The 19,534-nt window shown below is 43.3% G+C and overlaps 1 protein-coding gene across 1 annotated transcript in view; it reads left to right on the forward strand.

The window, feature by feature from the left end:
* The window catches only part of Aff3 (AF4/FMR2 family member 3), a 400,239-nt gene extending 381,254 nt beyond the window's left edge, over positions 1-18,985 (forward strand). The window contains exons 19-25 of the mRNA XM_035452441.1: positions 5,989-6,052; positions 8,958-9,094; positions 12,056-12,127; positions 13,901-13,994; positions 17,220-17,269; positions 17,392-17,615; positions 18,864-18,985. Coding sequence (XP_035308332.1) covers positions 5,989-6,052; positions 8,958-9,094; positions 12,056-12,127; positions 13,901-13,994; positions 17,220-17,269; positions 17,392-17,615; positions 18,864-18,985 — 763 coding nt within the window. The remainder of the gene's footprint in view (positions 1-5,988; positions 6,053-8,957; positions 9,095-12,055; positions 12,128-13,900; positions 13,995-17,219; positions 17,270-17,391; positions 17,616-18,863) is intronic.
* The last annotated feature ends 549 nt before the right edge of the window (positions 18,986-19,534 follow it).

Here is a 19,534-nt window from a genome sequence, read left to right on the forward strand (position 1 = left end):
TTGTTCTTGGTAATCTGCAAGTACAGACTAGCGGCAGTGTGAATGCCCTCCTCCCCTGACTTTCAGCAGAAGCCCGAAAAGCATGACAGTCACTACTCCACCGCCTCAGTAGGAAGGTGGCACTGGCATGATTAACAGACTTTTCTTGTAAAAGACAAAATCTGTGAGAATTTATGTCAAGGAGTGACAACACTTGCTTCGCCCCGCAGCTCAGATACGGTCTTATTAGTGCAAAGCCGTGAGCTATATATTATTTGGTGTCATAATTAGTGACAGGGGAGCTTTGGCCAAGGAAAATTGAGAGGGATCTGGGATGGGAAGCCTCGGTCCAGGAGTCCCGAATTCACGGAGCTAAGCGGTAAAAGGCTTGGCAAGAAATAAAGCCTGGCTCCCGCCAGCCATATTGCTATGTTGGAAGCCAGCGGGGCTGGAGGCCAGCACTGCCTGCTGCTTGCTGAAGGATGTGCTGTCCCCTGCCCATATTTCACATAGAAGAGGCAGTCACGACCAGAGCACTCAGCCAATCCACCAAATGTCCCATCTGTCCCCATGACGCCAATAATAGGAGCAGAGCTACCTAACCCTCCCAGCACTGAGTGAAGACTCCCTGGGACACACAGTACTGAAGGCCATTGAGCATGTAAAATGTGAGTGGGAGGAAGGGATGAGGACTTGACATTTGTAATGTAATTATGTGCAGCAGTCTCCTTGCTAAAAGGATTTTAATTTTATAGAGGATGGGAAGGAAGATTCCCGTATATGAGAGGTTGAATCTCCTGCAGCATGATTTAATCAAAGAAAACCAACTAGAATTTTTGCATAGGCCATAAGAGAGCCAGGCAAGGCACTGTTGGCCTGGGGAGACTCTTTCCTCCTTGCAAAACTGGACCCCACTTTTTGTTCTTAGGGAATTGTTTCCATCATGAATTCCCTTTCTCAGACTGAGCCCTTACTTTATTTTGACCAATGGAAAAACAAAAAGAGAAACTTGACATGGGAGGAGAACACCTCTGTTATTGAAATCTCTAGGCTTTGCTAAAATCGATCATTTTAAATATCCAACCCAGAGAGGAGGAGCACTGAGACTGATGATTTCCATTTCAATAAAACTTTCTTAAATGATTAAAATCTTGCCTCCCTTAGTCAGCACAACACGAAAAAATGTACTGTGGGTGCTGTAAGGAACATGAGGGAGGGCACTCCCCCTCCTGAGAAGCATTTAGGGTTCCAGTAGATGTCAAGACTATAGGAAGGAAAGCTGTTTTTGAATCCTTGCTGCTTAAACACTATCTCCCCGCATTCATGGGAGTGTGTGCAGACAGCCAGCAGCAGCCCCTGAGGGCCCCAGTCCCCAGACACCTCCGCCAACAGTGACTGCTGGAGGGGGGCAGGTGGCAGTTCTTGCCCGGCATGCACGAAGCCCTGTGTGTGCCACCCAGTTCTGCAAGCTAGCACTACAAAGCAGTTGTGTGTGAAAAAGAAGTATTTAACCCCTTATATGGTACATCTCCTTTTGGAGCCAGTACCTCAAGACTGGGGACACAGTAACACCCCTAGGGCACATCAACTGACATTGGGGGGTATCAGAAGAAAATTCATTTGATATCATTGTTGTTGCTGCTCTGTCTGATGTGGATTTCAGTTTCTCCACGCAAACCATCCAGATCTCTCCACACCTGGGGACCTGTTTGTTCAAACACAGTGAGCTCTCATCCCTGCCAGTTTGCACAAAACAGGCTTGCTCTTTGGAGGGACGGCCTTTCAAAGAGGTAGGAATTACAGAAAGCAGTGTGCCAGCCTCTCCGTGGGAGACCATTCATCTCTCTCTCTCCCTCAGCCACGAAGGAGAACAAAAAGCAAAGCCTGCTTCTAAAGCTCATGTGCTAGAAGACATGTCAGGTCACTCACACCCTGCAGTGGCTCAGAGCCAAGGCCATGTGTTTGTAGGTGGTGATGGTGGAAGAAAGGAAGAAAAGAAAATGTACCGTTTGGATCAAGTACACCGATTGCTTTTGTTAGCAGAGAACTCTTAGAACAAAGATGCACATGGCCGTTCTCTGGCACTGCCATCAGCCAGTTCTGATGTCTGGAGCACTGGGTGTAGTTCCGTTTACAATGTTTAATGGCACTCTTATTTGTATGTTCATGACCATCATAAAATACTATGAAAAATTACAGGAAGGGTATTACTGTGGAAGTTTAAAAACTCTAGATTTCCCTCATACAAACAGATTCCATGGAAAATCTATTTTACCCTGAGATGACTAGGTTTTATTTCAGAACCTTTGATATATTAGATTCTGTACCTGTGACAGCAGTGAGGGGCAATTTCATTTCTCCTTCTGACTTGTATATGGCTGTAGAAAGCAATGCCTTCAGGTTAGTATGTGTCCACAGCCACACTGGACAGTCTGAGTGAGTGACATCCCATTGGTCCCAATGACTTTATAATGGCCTGATTTAAGAGCATAGCAGTGGAAATCACCTGAGAGGAGAAAATGGGCCAATCTTCAGGCAATTTTCAGTGCTTAGTATAGTGAGCCCTCCATTATATGCAAAAAGGATTCTAACAAGCGTGTTTGTAAATGGTCCATAGATGGCACTGGGTTTTCTTTTAGCATGGCAGGTTACTGTTGTAGCTGCCAGGATCCGGTCAGAAAATTGGATGTGTTACTTACCTAAAGGCACTGCTGTGTGCCTGTGACTCAGCCTCCCTATCGGGTTTGAAAAATGCATTCATGTGCTGAAGATAAAAACAGCATTGATTGAAGAACATGTATTAGGGTCTATAAGCTACTGCCATCTCTAACTTAGAAAGCCTGTGAAATCTAAGATGCCATAACTTATAACCAAAAGAGGTGTCACCCCCCCCGCACACACACACACACTCCCCATGGGAATAAATGCATTTAAAATGACAATCTTTTAGTGTCGAAGTCTACAAAAACAGGACACAAAGAAAATGACCAAACTTAGATACTAGAGTGTAGAGCAGATAATGATGTAGAGAATTTCAAGTTGCCATGGAGACACTCTCCGGCTCATTGGCTATGATGCTGCACCCTCTCAGAAGGCACCACTCTTCCCTAGGCTCCAAAGAAATCCAGCACAATTCAAGGATTACTGTAGGCTGTGGAAGACCGAAAAGGTCAACAGCATGATTCCTGCTGAAGCCAGTAGCCAAGCTGCACAAATGCAGTGACTGTAGTCCTGTAAACTTGGTGGGTAACTAATTACCCATCAAGTATAGTATAGACGAGTTCTCTGCGACAATGAGAAGCATGGGTGACACTACTAGGAATAGTTCCTGGCAAGGATCAGAGTTCAGGGGAGTAATCTTTGGTTCATGGTAGGATCTGGTGAACACTCCGTGAGTGAGCAGAGAGCAGAGTATTACAGGCAGGGGAAAGGAAGAACAGAACTTCCAAACAGGAATGGTATGCCATCAAAACCAATGGAACCTTCCCAGATTTTACTCCACAAGTCCCAGGTGAATACCTAGCCTGAACTAAGATTTGACTCAGAAGTCCCAAAGATTGAATTTTGTACTGGAAACAAGACAATGACACAACAGAAACTGTGTTTTGGAAACACTGGTCAAGGAGTAAGGTTCCTGTTTGACTCTAAGGGAGTTGAACTATAAACCCCAGAGCTAGAGTTGATACAAGCAATTTGGTTGATATGTCTTTAAGAGAAGAGGAATTCTAAAACGGAAGCATGGACACATCTGGCAACAAGAGAGAACTTGTGAAAACTGTAAACTCTCCTCAAACTATAGGTTCTGGGATCTGAAGCCCAGGAGTTAATCTAGGCTTGGACTGGAGGTGAATTCTAATTGTCTGTGTTGGGATGCAAAGAGCAAACACGGCAGCTTGTATTTCCCTCTGATTCTGCAATGACAGATATGTGTCACGACTCAGCAGGATGCCATCGATGTTTGGATGTCATAACTCCAAACCCACAGGACCTCAACCATCTAGAAATGATCCCTAACCCATGGACTTCTGGTTGTCAACTCTGGCTTGTCACTTTTTTTTTTTTTTTCAAGACAAGGTTTCTCTGTGTAACAGCCCTGGCTGTCCTGGAACTCACTTTTGTAGACCAGGCTGGCCTTGAACTCACAGAAATCACCCTGCCTATGCCTCTCAAGTGCTGTGGGATTAAAGGCTTGTGCCACTACCACCTGGCTGGCTTATCACTTTTTAACAATTACATACACTTTAGTTCAGGACGTTGGTAATGAAGGAGGTTGTACATATATGGGCAGAGTATACATAGAAACTACATAGTTTCTGCTCAATTTTACTGTGAATCTAAAAAATAAAAAAAAAAAACCACTCTGAGAAATTTGTTTGAATGTGAAAGCGAACAGGGTAGTAACAATGAAAATTGCTAATGTAGCAATATATAGGCTGTGGATCGGTCAATATGTAGCCAAAGAAGGAGGCCCACTCTGTTAAGGCAACTGAAAAGCCTTTCGAGTGGAGGTGTGAGTCCCTGGGAGATGAAAAGCAAAGGTGAAGGGAGCTGACCTGTTTTACTGAGGAAACCTTCAGCCACAACTGAGACCCACCAAGGGGAGGAGAAGGCTATAGTAGCGAGAATGGTGAAGGAGCAATTGCCTAAAGACAGACAGTTACATTCAGGAAATCCTGCAGCTGTGTTGTCACGTCTTTGTGGTAACAAACCAACATGTCAGTCCCAGTATATTGCCATAACTCTAACAATATTTGTAGAGAAATAAGAGACAGGACATGAGATCCCTTCTTGTTGTTGTTGTTCCCATGGTTTTTGACCCAAACTAATTATTTGCTTTGATCCTGATTTGATTTCTTAGTTTGATTAATTAAATGCCACGTTTTAGTCAACCCACGTTCACTGTCATTGCACATTACTGTTTCTCTAAGCTTTCTGGTCTCTTTGAATAAAGGAATGTTCTGACTACCTGGTATTTCAATGAGGTAAAAGACCCATTAGAATCTAAAACAAGACAGTTTAAAATAAGCGTGTCATAATAGGTTAAACAGTCCATGACTGATGTCTCTGCTGACATCATATCCCCCGGCTGGTACCTGCTGTTTATGCATAGGTCAAGTTTATTGATCACATAACACACAGACTACAAAGAAGTTTATGCTGATGGCATCTAAAGGATGTAAAGGTTTTTTGTATTTTTTTTTAATAATCTATTAGACTAAGCATTTTAAAGGCACCAACTGATGAGTGGCCTAGTGTGACTTAGGGTTGTTATAAACATCCATAACTGTCTCAGGACAAATTACCTTCTTCTCCCAGAAGAATTGGCACTGGCCAGGATTATTGCTTTAATAATACACATGTCTAATGCTCCTGTTTACCAGCTAGCTAATCAGCACTCCAGAGGATACATGCCGTGTTTGCATTGTTACAAGGTAGACATCATTTTACAATTAACTTCATTACAACTGGAACATGATCATACTACATCACAGTCCTTCAGTCTTCACTGTGAGGCTTTAAGATAATTAACTATATGTGCATACAGCTCTAGTTACTATTTATGCATATAAACGATGTACTCCTAAGAATAGATAAATACTCTTCCCCATACATATCCATGAAACTATTACCAGATATATTTACAGTTTTTTTTTTCAGGTTAAAGGGGGATGGTTTTCTGTAGATACTATGCAAAATAAGATTTTTTACTTTTTTCTTAACCCATACAATAAAAAAAATCTTATTCACAAATTAGGCACTAAGGGACCACGTTAAAGCAACTATAAATATAGGCTATCTGCATGTATTGAGTGGGTTTTGAATTGCTAGTTTAGGAGAAAAATAATGTATTTTATGTACAGGCTGTAATTTGAAAGTGCAAAAAGTATACATGATTCTATATTAAAGCCAGGTTTTTAAATTGTGCTTTATGTTTGAATGAAAGAAAAGCATATTTTCAACAGATCTTGCACTTAAGCAATAATGGCATCTAATACTCTCTCCTTGTAGGCCTCGTAGTGCAGATTATTTTATGCAAGAAGCTAAACGGATGAAGCATAAAGCAGACGCGATGGTGAGACCCTTTTCTTTCCAGATTTGTTCATCCAAATTATGTTTGTGCTGCAGCTTCATCACTGGGGTAATATACCCGGGGTAATTATAAAATCTATTACAAGGATGGCTAGGCCTGCTAAATGGGAAAATGTTTATATAATCAAAGACTCATAGCCCAATAAATTATGACTTCACTCAGTAATGCCGAACTGGAAGAAAGCCCTGGATAAATGAATATTTCAATTTAGTCTTAAGGTTTGAATAGTAACCAGAGCCAGTGGAATCAGTGGGCGGAGCTATTAGAAAAAATTGAATTTGCATTTTCCTCTCTGGCTAATCTAGCTGGCTCTTCTTGGCCCAGTCCCACAAATCCCTTTTCAGGACAACTAGTTCCTGGTGTATATCTGCCCAAAAGAAGTGCATCCCCTGAAGTGTTCGATGTAGAAACCATCACCCATACTTAAAACCTTTAAGTCGCCATGATTTAATCTTTGCAAAAAATAACTTTTCTGATTTGGGTGATCTATTTCAGGCAAGAAATAGACTTTTGGTTTGTTGGTTTGGTTTTTAGATAATAAGGTGGTTCCCACCCTAAGGCCTCTTCCAAAAAGATGCCTTTCTTCCTAGAAATTCTAGTTTTCTTCCTCTCCAGAGTTCATAACAAAGATCAGTCAGGGGGCTGGAGATAAAGGTGGCATCTCAAATACCTTTCGGAATGTGATTCCAGTGGGGAAGATACATAAATCCTAGCAGTTGCTCTCCCAGTGTGCCTGACACAGCTCACCACACAGTTATTATCTGATGTCAACTGCCAGGGAACACTGGGGCAATGTGGAAATAGCAGTGAATATCAGAAAATAGAGAAGATTACAAGGGCCAGCCCTTGTCCACACAGCCCGACAATCCCAGGGTTTGGTGGAAAGTTGAGGTGACCCAAAGAAACTGGTGTTTGGCTCTCCCTCTCTCCAGTGCTGTTTTTAAAAAGAGAGAAAGGAAGGAAGGAAAGCAATAATGCATGGCCACTTTGGGGCAAAAACATAACACTTTTTTTTTTTCCCCGAGATTCTCTGTGTAGCTTTGGAGCCTATCCTGGCACTCAATCTGGAGACCAGGCTGGCCTTGAACTCACAGAGATCTGCCAGCCTCTGCCTCCCAAGTGCTGGGATTAAAGGCGTGCGCCACCAACTCCCGGCCTATAACACTTTTAAATATGGTGAGATTTGCTACCTGAAGCCATCATCCACGGCTTCCTGGCTCTTTTCATTTAGTGCCATCTTGCCCAACTCTAACTTCCCTGTCCCTTGGCAGCCTCTCATCATACCCTGCTTATGCTGCCTACACGTCTATCCATCTGCAGAGCTTAACGCTCTCGATGTCTCTCCCAGGTATACCCACACCCTCAATGCCCTCCCCAAATCCAGCCAAATAATGCAGTTCCTCCCACTACCACCTCAGTCTCCTCTCTGAGATTTCCCTGACTCTCTGCAGCCCCCTCCGTCACTCTCTCCTCTCTCCAGTTTTCTTACATCAGACTCCTCCATTTGTAGTCTGTCAATCATCGGCTGCCTGGCATATTGAACTAGTTTACGGTATGCAGTTTCCACTCTCCAAATGTCTTATGTGTCCCTGGAAGGAGCTTTTGTATATCAAGTACACACACCCCAAAATTAAGTGCTTTATGACGAAATCAGTTCCTTAACTTGACAGTATTGCCCCCACAATGCGGTGGTATAGCCTGTATGACTTACTAAGTGTTAACTTGATTTATTAATGAGTAAGAGTTTTGCTATGTATTCATTTTCAAAGATATCATTGTTAAAAGAAGTTGGGGGTTTATTTTTATGTTTATTTGAGTGGTAGTTAAGAGAATAGTTAAGAGTAGGTATGTGAATTTTTCTTTGATTAACAAATCATGGGAAAACAGAGGTGATTTTACAAGGTGAGAATATGTGATTTTTTTTTCTAGAGCAGCAGTCAGTGTCTAGAGCCAGAACCTCCATACATAGTTCCAGACCTGGGAGAAATCAGGACAGCACATCTGACTCGTGTGCATTTAGACAGTGTAGAGAACCCTAGAGGTTGTTCTTGTGACTGGTTTTCAGCTCTGGGTCTCAGAGCCTTAAGTTAATCTCCACTCCTTCCCTTCTCAGTCTTCTTCCCTTTAGTAAGGCCCCCGTTAACAATGATGCCCAAGAGGGTGAACATGGAAGGGTATAAGTCACAAATAGCATACGAGACAGTAATCAAGGCCCTGAACTATCATTTTTGATGGGGCACAAAAGCCCATGTATAGAACCAGGCATGTGAACTTTGGCACATTTAGCACCGTAGGAGAAGACAAGGAAGGAATTTGCCACATCACTGGGGAGAAGAAAACTGAAATTTGCAAAATTGAATGTGTCACGTGAATTGCCTCAAGCTAGTGGCAGTCAGAGAAAATGACCGGAAAGGATTTACACTAGGTCCCTTTTAAACAAGGGATGTGGACTCCAAGCCCAGAGAGCATGCCTTGTTCAAAGCTTTATGCACACTATATTCCATATACATGTATGTTTTGATACATGATTAAGCACAGAAATACACTAGCAGTAACTAGTAACTGATAATAATGTAGAGCAATTATAATAGAAAGCTATGATAGTAAAATGTATGAGCTCATTAATTGTTTATTTCTGGAATTTTGCTCCTAACATTTTCAGACCCTGTTGACCACAGGTACCTGAAATCATAGAAAATGGGCTATGAATGGCAGGGAGGGCTACATATCTATTTCTTTTTTTCTCTCAGCCCCATTTCACGGGATTTTAGACCTCAAAAGTTGGGTTTCTCAAAGCATATAAACTATGCGGTGCTCCCCCTTGTTTATATTTAAAAAAAAAAAAAAACCTTTTATTAAGGAAGACACCACTGATTCTGTTGGTCAGGTGGAGAAGTTTGGGAAAGCCTTGAACTATGCCGAAGCAGCCTTGTCCTTCATCGAGTGTGGAAATGCAATGGAGCAAGGCCCAATGGAATCCAAGTCTCCATACACCATGTACTCAGAGACGGTGGAGCTCATCAGGTAAGGTGCTTCCAGCAGGGGCATAGTGATGAGCAGGAAGGTCGTATCCATAAGTACATGTGCAGAATACTAAGAAAAGAATGTCAACCTGCAGTATCAGCCAGTGGGGACCAGTGTTGATTCCCAAAAATAAGAAAGGAGAGGGACTTACAACTTTCACACGGCATTCCTCCTTGTTTTCTGTGTGAGACAGGGCACCTCCTGCCCAAAGTCTTCTTGACTATCCAAGGGACATGTCCCCATGTCCCCTCAGCTAGGAAGTGGTAGGTGTTAAACTCGTTTAATCTCTAAGCTGCTTGAAAATAAAAAGTCCATAGGGAATAAAAGTGGAGATGTAAGTCTGTGGTAGACCAGTTAGTTGCCTGGCTTCACAGGCCGCTGGGTTTAGTCATCATCAATCAGATGAATACATTTATTCATTCATTCTTTTTCTCAAAAGTGGTAAGAAAAAGCAACAATAATAACTTCATTCTAAAAGGTGTAGTATACCTAAGTAGACATTTCTCAGAAGAAAACATATAAATGGACAATCAGTGTATCACTAAGCAACAAACAGGGAATTAAAACCACAGGCAGACCCTGATATGTAGTTTGTACTTATTCAATATTTGAAGTTAAGCTAAGTAACTAAGCCATGGGGTCTACAGTGAGCTTCAATGTCATGTCCTGTTTAAAGACCTTTGTGCAATAAAATTAACACATAAATCATAACCACAACAAAAGTCTATGAGACACACAGGATGCAGGTGTTCTATACACTATACCTGCGGATGCAGACCACCTTGCTCACAGAGAACATAGCTCAGAATGAGTGGTACCCTCTCACTGCCCAGAAAATGGAGACAAGGGTTTTCCTACCTGCAGAATGATTGCGGCTAATGATAAGGTATGTTTCAGAGTAGCTTCAAGAGAAGTTGGTTTGTTTGTTAACATTGTTACCAAAAAAATAGAAAGACTCCCCACTCCACCCCACCCCAGTATCACTAGAGACCCAGAATGAGAGGAAAAGAGAACAGGACAGTAAGAGTATCAGAAGACATGATGGCTGGAAATCATTGAACTTGTCAAAAGACAGGTTCAAAAGGCCAACTAGGATAACCTAAAGAAATTGCATGCCAAGTCACAACATAACAGCATGTGACAACAAAATCCAAAACCCTGCAAGCAGCCAGAGAAAAAAAGACATGTTGTCACTAATGAGACCGCTTTGAAGAACAGCGGTGGTCTACTCTCTGGGGCAGGAGCGGGTGTGCCGATCTTCAAATACGGAAAGAAGGGCGGGTTCAGCATTAGGTCAGGCTGAGGAAGATAGAAGCAATCGTGTCTAGCGGACATGAGTACAAAGGACAGAAGAATCCCTTGATTCCCTCTCATGTTCTCAGAGCATAAGGGAGGGTTGAAAGGGAGAAACACAAAAACAAATTTTATTTGGAAAATGCCATAATACAGCCTACTGATTTGTAAACTAATAAAAACAACTGAAATTTAAAAATACCTTTTTGAAAACTGAAAGAACTTCCTCAATAAAAAGAAATAGTGGAGGATGGAATTTCGGCAAGTCCGGGAGGAAAGAACAAAACTATAGCTGTGTACACACTAAACTGTTCCTCCCAGTGAGTTTTATAAACCATGTGTGATGGTCGAAACAAAGTTTATCCCATCATGTGGTACTCAAGGTAAAATTGCATAGAAGGGACAGTAAAGACTTTCATGCTTCAGCCCAGGTAAGACACTGATCCCATCAAACTGTAGGTCACACAGGCAGGGTTTTATCCAGGGGCAAGCTCTGGGGAAACTGCAGAGGCCTGCACTTGGAATCTATAGCCCTGTAGCAAGAAGATAGCATTACTGTTTCAGCCATTTCCAGCAAGCCAAGAACATCCCAAACTATCTGGGCTAACCTCTACACGCTCTGAGACTGATGCGTTAGTCTCGCTTTACAGATTAGGAAATAGACACTCAAGCATGTTACTACATCTGTCTGAACTCTGAGTAACTGAGATGGGGCTTTACCCTGGGACCCTCTCACCATTGCACAGCCGCCTCATCTCTCAAGGTTCTGAGCAGGTGAGCAGTTATTCCCCCTGAGAGGAAGCAGTGGCCACAGTCCTCCTTGGCTATGAAAGACGCTTGCTTCTCAAAACACTTTTCAGTACCCAGAAAAGTAGACATTAAAACATATTACAGCCAGCTATACTGTCATCAGATAAGAGTTACATATAACTAGGATAAAAGTAGGTTAAGCATCCACCTAAGTCCTGGGGTGAACATCACTTCCATTCTCAGTGACTCAGCTTAAGTTGAGGTGTAGGAAAATGGCTCTTGAGCTTGCAGCCCTCCTAAGAGTTTTTCCTGAGTCATGGAAAAGCAGAAAGTGGCACAACATCATAAAAGTCCTCTCCTTTTGGTCACCACAGCACTGCCATCAGCTAGCTGCTTTTTTTTTTTTTTTTTTTTTTTTTTTTTTTTTTTTTTGAGACAGGGTTTTTGTGTAGCTTTGGAGCCTATCCTGGCACTCGATCTGGAGACCAGGCTGGCCTCAAACTCACAGAGATCCTCCTGCCTCTGCCTCCTGCGTGCTGGGATTAAAAGCATGCGCCACCAACGCCCAGCCCATCAGCTAGCTTTTAAGGCACTGTGAACACCTATGTGCTGGGACTGGAGAGCTGGATCAGTGGCTAAGAACACCTGCTGTTTGTGCAGAGGACCCAAGTTCTAGGCCCAGAACTCACAATAAATATCTCACAGCCACTTGTGATTCGAGCTCCACGGGACCTAACACCCAGTTCTGGCCTCTATGGGCATCCACAGTAACACATACCCACATGCAGACACACACAAGTGCATAAGTTTAAAAAAATAAAAGAAATAACATGTAAGTGTGGAATGGAGAGAGAGGTTCCGTTGATAGCCAGAAAGCGCTCTTTAATTTCTTGACTATCTTTTTTTTTTTTTTTTAAGGTACGCTATGAGACTAAAAACCCACTCAGGCCCCAACGCCACACCAGAGGACAAACAGCTAGCTGCTCTTTGGTAAGTGTAACCCCAAGCCGAGCTGCCTTGTGCTTCCCCATACCTCTAACCCACTGATCCCAAGCTGTTCCAACAGCCAAGAGACTCAGTCCACTTTTCACTGCGCTACCCTGAATTCACAGTGACCAAAGGGTCACAGTGGTCGAGAAGCGTCACTAGCAAGTCAGGGCAACCGAAAACAGCAAGCTCCCTGTCTCAGAGAAATAAGGTGGAGAACAACAAACACTCATGTTGATCTCAGGCCTCTACACATGCATGGACAGGCACACACACACTCATGTACACAAATGGGCACATGCACACACACACACACACACACACACACACACACACACACACAAAGCAAAAGTAAAACCAAGTAGCTCCTGCCTCATTCATTTGAATGTGAATTGTCCTAAATGGAATTTTTTCCTGTGTTTAACACTTCAGATGCAGTCAAAATCATTGACGAGTTACTTTGCATGCCAGATCAGTATGCATGGATACTCACAATCCATTAGGGCTATCAATACACTGAACTGAGGGCAGCTAGCTCACTATGCTTAGATAATAAAAATCATTTCTTTCGTACCGGCTAATGGGTAATCGATCTTCCTGTGCTTAGGATTACAGTAATAAGGACTATGCGGTGGCAGCTCCCCACAGCGTCTGCTCTGAAGGCCCCATCCCATTCCTCACATTGCAAGGCCCTTCTCTGGCTCTTTCCTGTCCCTGCATCCATGTATCCAGAGTGTTTTGCTCACCGTGGGGTTTGTTGAGCTCAAGATCTAATCTGAGAGATAGAAAATCAAATGGAGTCTCAGGCAGCATAGCAGCCACATAGACACAAGAGAGCTTTTTGTTTTTTGTTTTTGTTTTTGTTTTTCAAGACAGGGTTTCTCTGTGTAGCTTTAGAGCCTATCCTGGCACTCACTCTGGAGACCAGGCTGACCTCAAACTCACAGAGATCTGCCTGCCTCCGCCACCCGAGTGCTGGTATTAAAGGCGTGTGCCACCAACACCCGGCAGAGTCCTGAGCTTTTTGACATAATTTCATCTGGAGTTTGAAGTGCTATCAAGCTGGATCACATTGTGCTGGGTTTGTTGAGATTCTAGCACTTCAATACCTGATCTCTGCTGGGGAAGAATTACGAGTCAACCGGGAAGAGAATATTAGTCTCAGAAAATGCTAACTATGCCCTTTTCTTTATTGGAGTACCATAATGGGATTAATATATTGATGGTGATTAATAATTAATTTTGGGATATATGTATGATATAAATAATTATACAAAACTTTGTAGAAAATAAGCAAACGTGACTAGCCTCCGATTAGTACTTCTGCTGTTTGTAGTGCACTTTATTTGAACTCATTACAATCTAGTAAAGCGTTAACAAGCAGAGGTAATAAAAATCTGTGAAATTGCTGTCCGGTCTGCAAACCAAAAGCTTATCCAATAAAGCAGTGCAGGCTGTGTGCTAGCTCTTCCTCAGCCTCTCATGGGGAAAGACTGCCCTCTAGTGGTGGGAGGAGAAAGCAGCCTGACCCTGTTCCCAACAAAGAGCTGTCAAAGCTGTTATCATACATCATCTGGTAAACGCTTGTATTGAGGGCCTCCTTGGAATTTTGAATTATGGGGCTTTTTTTTAACAAAAGGAGTGTCAAATACTCATGCATATAGTTAATACGGGAACATTTTGGATGTGTAAGTGTGATGAAGTATTGAGTCAGGAACGACAGGATTTGTTCTGAAGCTTCAGTGTAAAGGACATCCATCTCCTCTTCCACTGCAGTTACCGATGCCTGGCTCTCCTGTACTGGCGGATGTTTCGACTGAAAAGGGACCACGCCGTAAAGTATTCGAAAGCACTTATCGACTATTTCAAGGTACTGTCTAGGAAATAAGCAGCATGCCTCCTCGTGCTGTCTCCTTGACAGCTCTCCCTGAGAGGCCTCATCCAGCCCATTGCACTGAGGCTAAACCTGTCATCTCTGTTCTCCAGAATCACCCATTTATGACACACTGTGGCTTGTAGGGCTCAGAGGGAGAATGAGCCTTGAGAGCCCAGCTAATGTGTGCCCCTGCCTTCCAGTGCTTATTTTTACAGCCTGTAAACAAAGAATGTCCAATTATTCACCCTCAGTGACCTGGGGATTGGTCTTTAGAACAGATATAAATCCTTATGTCCATATAGAATTCTTGGAAGTGACAACTTAGGCCCAGTCCCCTTAGTTAGTCTCTAGTAGCTGATTTAATCTTTGATGCAAATGTTATTTGTAAATGGCTTGTTACAACTCCGAGACCCTTGATAGCCATGTGTAATGAGAGGGATTGAATTGCAACCATGGCAACTTTTTATCTCAGAGAATTAAATTATTTTCACTAGAAGAATACATAACAAACAAAAAGCACCCTTTTGATGTAGTGTTGCAAAGTGATCCTGAAGTTAATCACTCGTTCAAAATTTCTTCTCTGTCTGAAATGACACCACCACTGTCTCCACCAGTCCATTATCACACACAAGCACACAGCCATCATTTTCGATCCTTGATTGTCAACCAGCACACCTTAGAGACCGGTCGAATGGCCAGGCCATGTTGGAGATTCCCTGGGCTTTGCCTAGTGTACGACCAGCTTCCTAGTTGTGCATACGGAATCGCTGCTGCTGAGCCCCCCTGACCCTTGAGGACAAGAGATCCAGTGTGGTGGGCTTGCCTGTGACCCCAGCACTCAGGAGACAGAAGCAGGAGGATCACTGCAAGTTCCAGGCACTTGGTCTACATGGCAAGTCCCAAGGCAGTCACATATGTATATAGTGAGGCCTGTCGCAGACACGCAGTCACGTGGGGTAGTGATTTTCGGGAACTCAGAATCTAAGGGGTGAATTATTACAGCAAAATATAAACAAAAATGCTTAAATAAAGAAGTACCCTGAATTTTGTGATCGCAGGGAGTTTTGACAAACTTTTAAGTGATTGAAAATAGTTTTTAATGTTTGTATCCAGTCCAAAAATATGAACAAAATGGGTAAGAGAATGGAATAGGAAATGATAGTCTCTTCTAGGAGCTATTGGCTTTGCTTTCCATCGATTCTATATTTTGAAGTATATTTTAAGTGGCAGACTATGTTATTAATAGTGTACAATGTGATGCTTTGATATATTGTATACTGTGGGCCTGTTAGATGCTGCCAGCTAGAGAACACATGCATCACCCCACCTCTTAACCATCTTCATGACGGGAACATCTCAGATCTGCCCCCTTCTTGCAGTTTTGGCCACATCCTTTCGGTGGATCTCTAAAACGTGTCCTTCATGTTGAAGCTTGTACCTAGTAGGTGCCCTTTGTACCTTCAAGGACCATTTAAATACAGGTTGGGTTGTGGACACTATGCCTCAGCAGTATGTGTCAGGACCATTCTGGCAGGAAAGGAGCAGGGATCCCCTAGCATGGCATTCTTGTTCCAGCTCTCTCCGTGAGACAGGTGAAAATGGCAGTTTGTGATTCTGTCTGTGTCTACGCTTGCTGAGAGCCCGAAAGGCCAGTTATTGCCATCTTGGCAGCTCCTGCACTGAAACTGGACAGCCAGTCACTTCCTGAAGCTCCTTCTGCCAGAAGCTCATTGTCTTAGGAACTGCTGGGAGGGAGAAATGGCACAAGCCTCATAGAGACTGTCACTCCCCCTGATAGCCATGTAGACAATAGGAGCGAGGAGATCAGGCTCTCAGACAGGAAACCTGACTGCCCTTGGCGACATCCCTGGCTTAAGAGAAGCCTTTCTGAAGATTTTAGCTGGGCTGGCGTGCTGCCTTGGTCAATGAAGGCACTTGACATCAAGCCTGGCTGATGAATTGAGTTCCGTCCCCAGGACCCACATGTAGAAGAGAACTGATTCCCACAAGTTGTCCTCTGACTTCCACATATCATGGTATGCTCATACGCATACATACACACACAGGCAGACATACATACACATGCAAAATATTAAAAACTGTATTTTATTTGTTTTTTTTTCACTAATTTATTGCTAGTTTGTTTCTGGGGTTTTTTTTTGTTTTGTTTTTGTGGTGCCTGGGATTAAACCCGGGAGCTCCTATTACCAGTCAAGTTCTGTGTGACTGAGCCACACCCCCAATCAGGAAAACATGTAAATGACTGATGCAAATACCTAGCACATGAGATATAATAGCCTGAGTCAGACTACCTAAGTATACCAAGGGCTATGATGGAGATGAATGGTAGAATGCCTCCCTGTAACACTTGGGTTCAGTACCCACTGCCACCAAAAATAAATAAATAAATAAATAAATAAATAAATACTATGTTATAATGAAAGCTCTCAGTACTATTAATTGTGTTAATATTTATGCTAATAAGGTGTCGGAATTTTTAAAATTTCCTGTTAGGAAATATATCTGAAACTATCACATTAAGAATATTCTCTTATTCCTTTAAGAAGAATAATTTGTTGTTGTTATTGTTGTTGTTTGAGACAGGGGGTCTCTCTGTTTAGCCCTGGCTGTCCTAGAACTTGGTCTGTAGACCAGGTTGGATTCAAACTGATCGATCTGCCTGCCTCCCAAGTGCAGGGATTAAAGGTGTGTGTCACAACACCCAGCATTAAGAGGGATAATTTTAAACTTCAAAATTTAAAACAATAGGGTTTGATGACATACTTCCCTTGAAAGTCTCTGTAAATAATCCCTAAATTTAGATATAAGGCATTTTCATTGTGGTGTGGGGAAGAGTTCACTCTCTTTTCAGAAGATTTAGGCTAATCTCCGGTGAAAACTCTAGATTGGTTCAGCATTCAATAGACCTTTGCAGTTATGGATAGTTTAGTGCCTAAAATTGGCTTTTAAAAACCTCCACTAGGTAAGGCACATGGGTACATGTGTGCTCACACGCTCACACACATATGCACACTCATTCATACACACTGGCTTCTGTGAGAGCCTCGTGAATGTAGCTCTCTAGATCTGATTTCTGTGAGTCTGCACTGACCTGCAGTACAGCAGTGAAGATTGTCACAGTCACATTAAAATATGCTGTCTGTCACTGGTTAGACTTAGCCAACGGCACTCACTGTCCATATTTGTATTTCCTTGCAGAATTCATCGAAAGCTGCCCAAGCCCCATCCCCATGGGGGTCCAGTGGCAAGTAAGTTCACTTTTCCCAAACGCAATAAGCCACGCATTGCATGACGCACTGCCCTAAGGGGGCTGCCCGCCTCGCGTGCTCCCAACCTCTCCACTCTGGCTTTTCTACCTCTCTTCTTCCAGGAGCACTGGAAGCCCATCCCCCATGTCTCCCAACCCTTCTCCCACCAGCTCCGTGGGGTCTCAGGGCAGCCTCTCCAGCTCCAGTGCCCTGTCCCCGTCAACCATCGTCAGCATCCCCCAGCGTATTCACCAGATGGCAGCCAATCACGTCAGCATCACCAACAGCATCCTCCACAGCTATGACTACTGGGAGATGGCTGACAACCTGGCCAAGGAAAACAGAGGTGTGTGTACAACCCGTGGGGAATGGGGACCCACGTAGGTGTGGGGAAATCTGCCCTGATCAAATTTCATGGTTTATGAAAGAAAAAGAACTAGCACCTGCTGCATGAATCTGCTTTTACCCTTACTTTGGAAGAGCTTGTGGAACCAATTAGATGACAGATACACACAGACGTCGGTGTAAATTCAGATGCAAACGGACGTAGATGTGCACACATGGTGTTTTCCAGTTTAGACAGTGGGCTTCTCGCACATAGACTTATTTCCTTGTCATTTGTGCCCCCAAGACCTAGCCTATTTCCTAGAACACAGTTGGGACTCCAGAAATATCAAATATATGAAATGAATGAATTTGAATATTGCCAGCTCCTGTCTAAGCTGCTAGCCAGATTTAGTGGTACTCTAGAAATTGAGGCAAGAAGATTTCCAAATCTGAGTCCAGCTTGAGCTATAAAGGGAATACCAAGCTAGCCTGGGCTACATAAATAAGGCCTTGTCTCAAAAAAAAAAGTGTTATTTGCTTACAATAATCTCTCTTACAGAACAGATTATCTTACATGTATTCCTGAATTATTACTTTTAAAATAATACTTGTTTTTCTGATAGTAGAAATAATAGGGGCCAATGAGATGGCTTCAGTGTTCAGTCTTTCCTGAACCTCCCCTTCCTTTCTTAGGGGGACACCATTTAGTGTGTATGTATATGACCTTTGAAAACATTGTCTCGGACTTTATCCAGTGATTCACCTATGACAGCAGAGCAGCCATAAGGATTTGTCTGTGTTCACCACACACACGCTATTCATCTGGCTTGTACTCCCACCTTTCCCAGGAAGTGCCTAGGTACAAAATAAAGGAGACAGCAAGCACAGAGAATGTCCCAAGCTGGAATGTAACTTCAGCAGAGGTGACTGTTTGGTCCTGACCGCTGATTTACCCACTGTCGTATAGCCCCGCTTATTGAATCCCCTTCAGGGTCTCAGCCCAGGAAGTTGACAGTGGAATAATGGAGAGCTGAGTCACACTGACATCAAGTACCAGGAGAAAGTAGCTAGAACATTCAGACCCTTTGCTATTTGGATACATAAATGTGGCAAAATAGCAGTCGTTTGTTTGGATGTAGGGTTTTATTTTGTTCCAGGGAAATGCCAAGCCACATAAACAATGGAGACTGGTTGAAACCATGAGTGGATTCTTTCTGAAGTCATCCAGGCCCTGACTTCCTCCCTCGCATGTCTCTCTGTCTCCTAGAGTTCTTCAATGACCTGGATTTGCTCATGGGACCTGTCACTTTGCACAGCAGCATGGAACACCTGGTCCAGTACTCCCAGCAAGGTCTGCACTGGCTTCGGAGCAGCGCACACCTGTCCTAGGGACCATGCCCTTGAGCCAGACTGCATTTTCTCCTCCTCGGTGGCTCAATGTTTCTGGACACTGTGCTGCTGACATTCCTAGCCCACAGCTTTTCCCAAACTGCGGTGAACATTTCCTCAGACTCCAACAGTGATCTTGTTCTGGGGTGTGTGTGTGTGTGTGTGTGTGTGTGTGTGTGTGTGTTTTGGTGTGGGTTCGGATGAAGCTTTCTCTTCACCCCTCCCTGTGTGTGTGTGTGTGTGTGTGTGTGTGTGTGTGTGTGTGTGTGTGTATTGTGTTAAGATCAACAGCTCTTTGAAATACATTTTCTTTGTCTGGTTCCTATAATTCCAAAATAGACAAGTGATTAGAGGCTCCTCACTGGAGGAAATCCACGCAGCACACATGTGCTCACACTCCCACAGACACATCTCACCCCCAGTGCTAAGCCATTGCCTTCTTAGAAAGTTCCACCAAAATCTCATGTGTTGCTGTACCTGACGTGATCCAGCACGCAAAAGCATAACTGCCGAATGCGTTGAACCTAGCTTTTATATTATTGATTACTT

The sequence above is a fragment of the Cricetulus griseus genome (assembly GCF_003668045.3).
Source record: "Cricetulus griseus strain 17A/GY chromosome 1 unlocalized genomic scaffold, alternate assembly CriGri-PICRH-1.0 chr1_1, whole genome shotgun sequence".
NCBI lineage: Eukaryota > Metazoa > Chordata > Mammalia > Rodentia > Cricetidae > Cricetulus > Cricetulus griseus.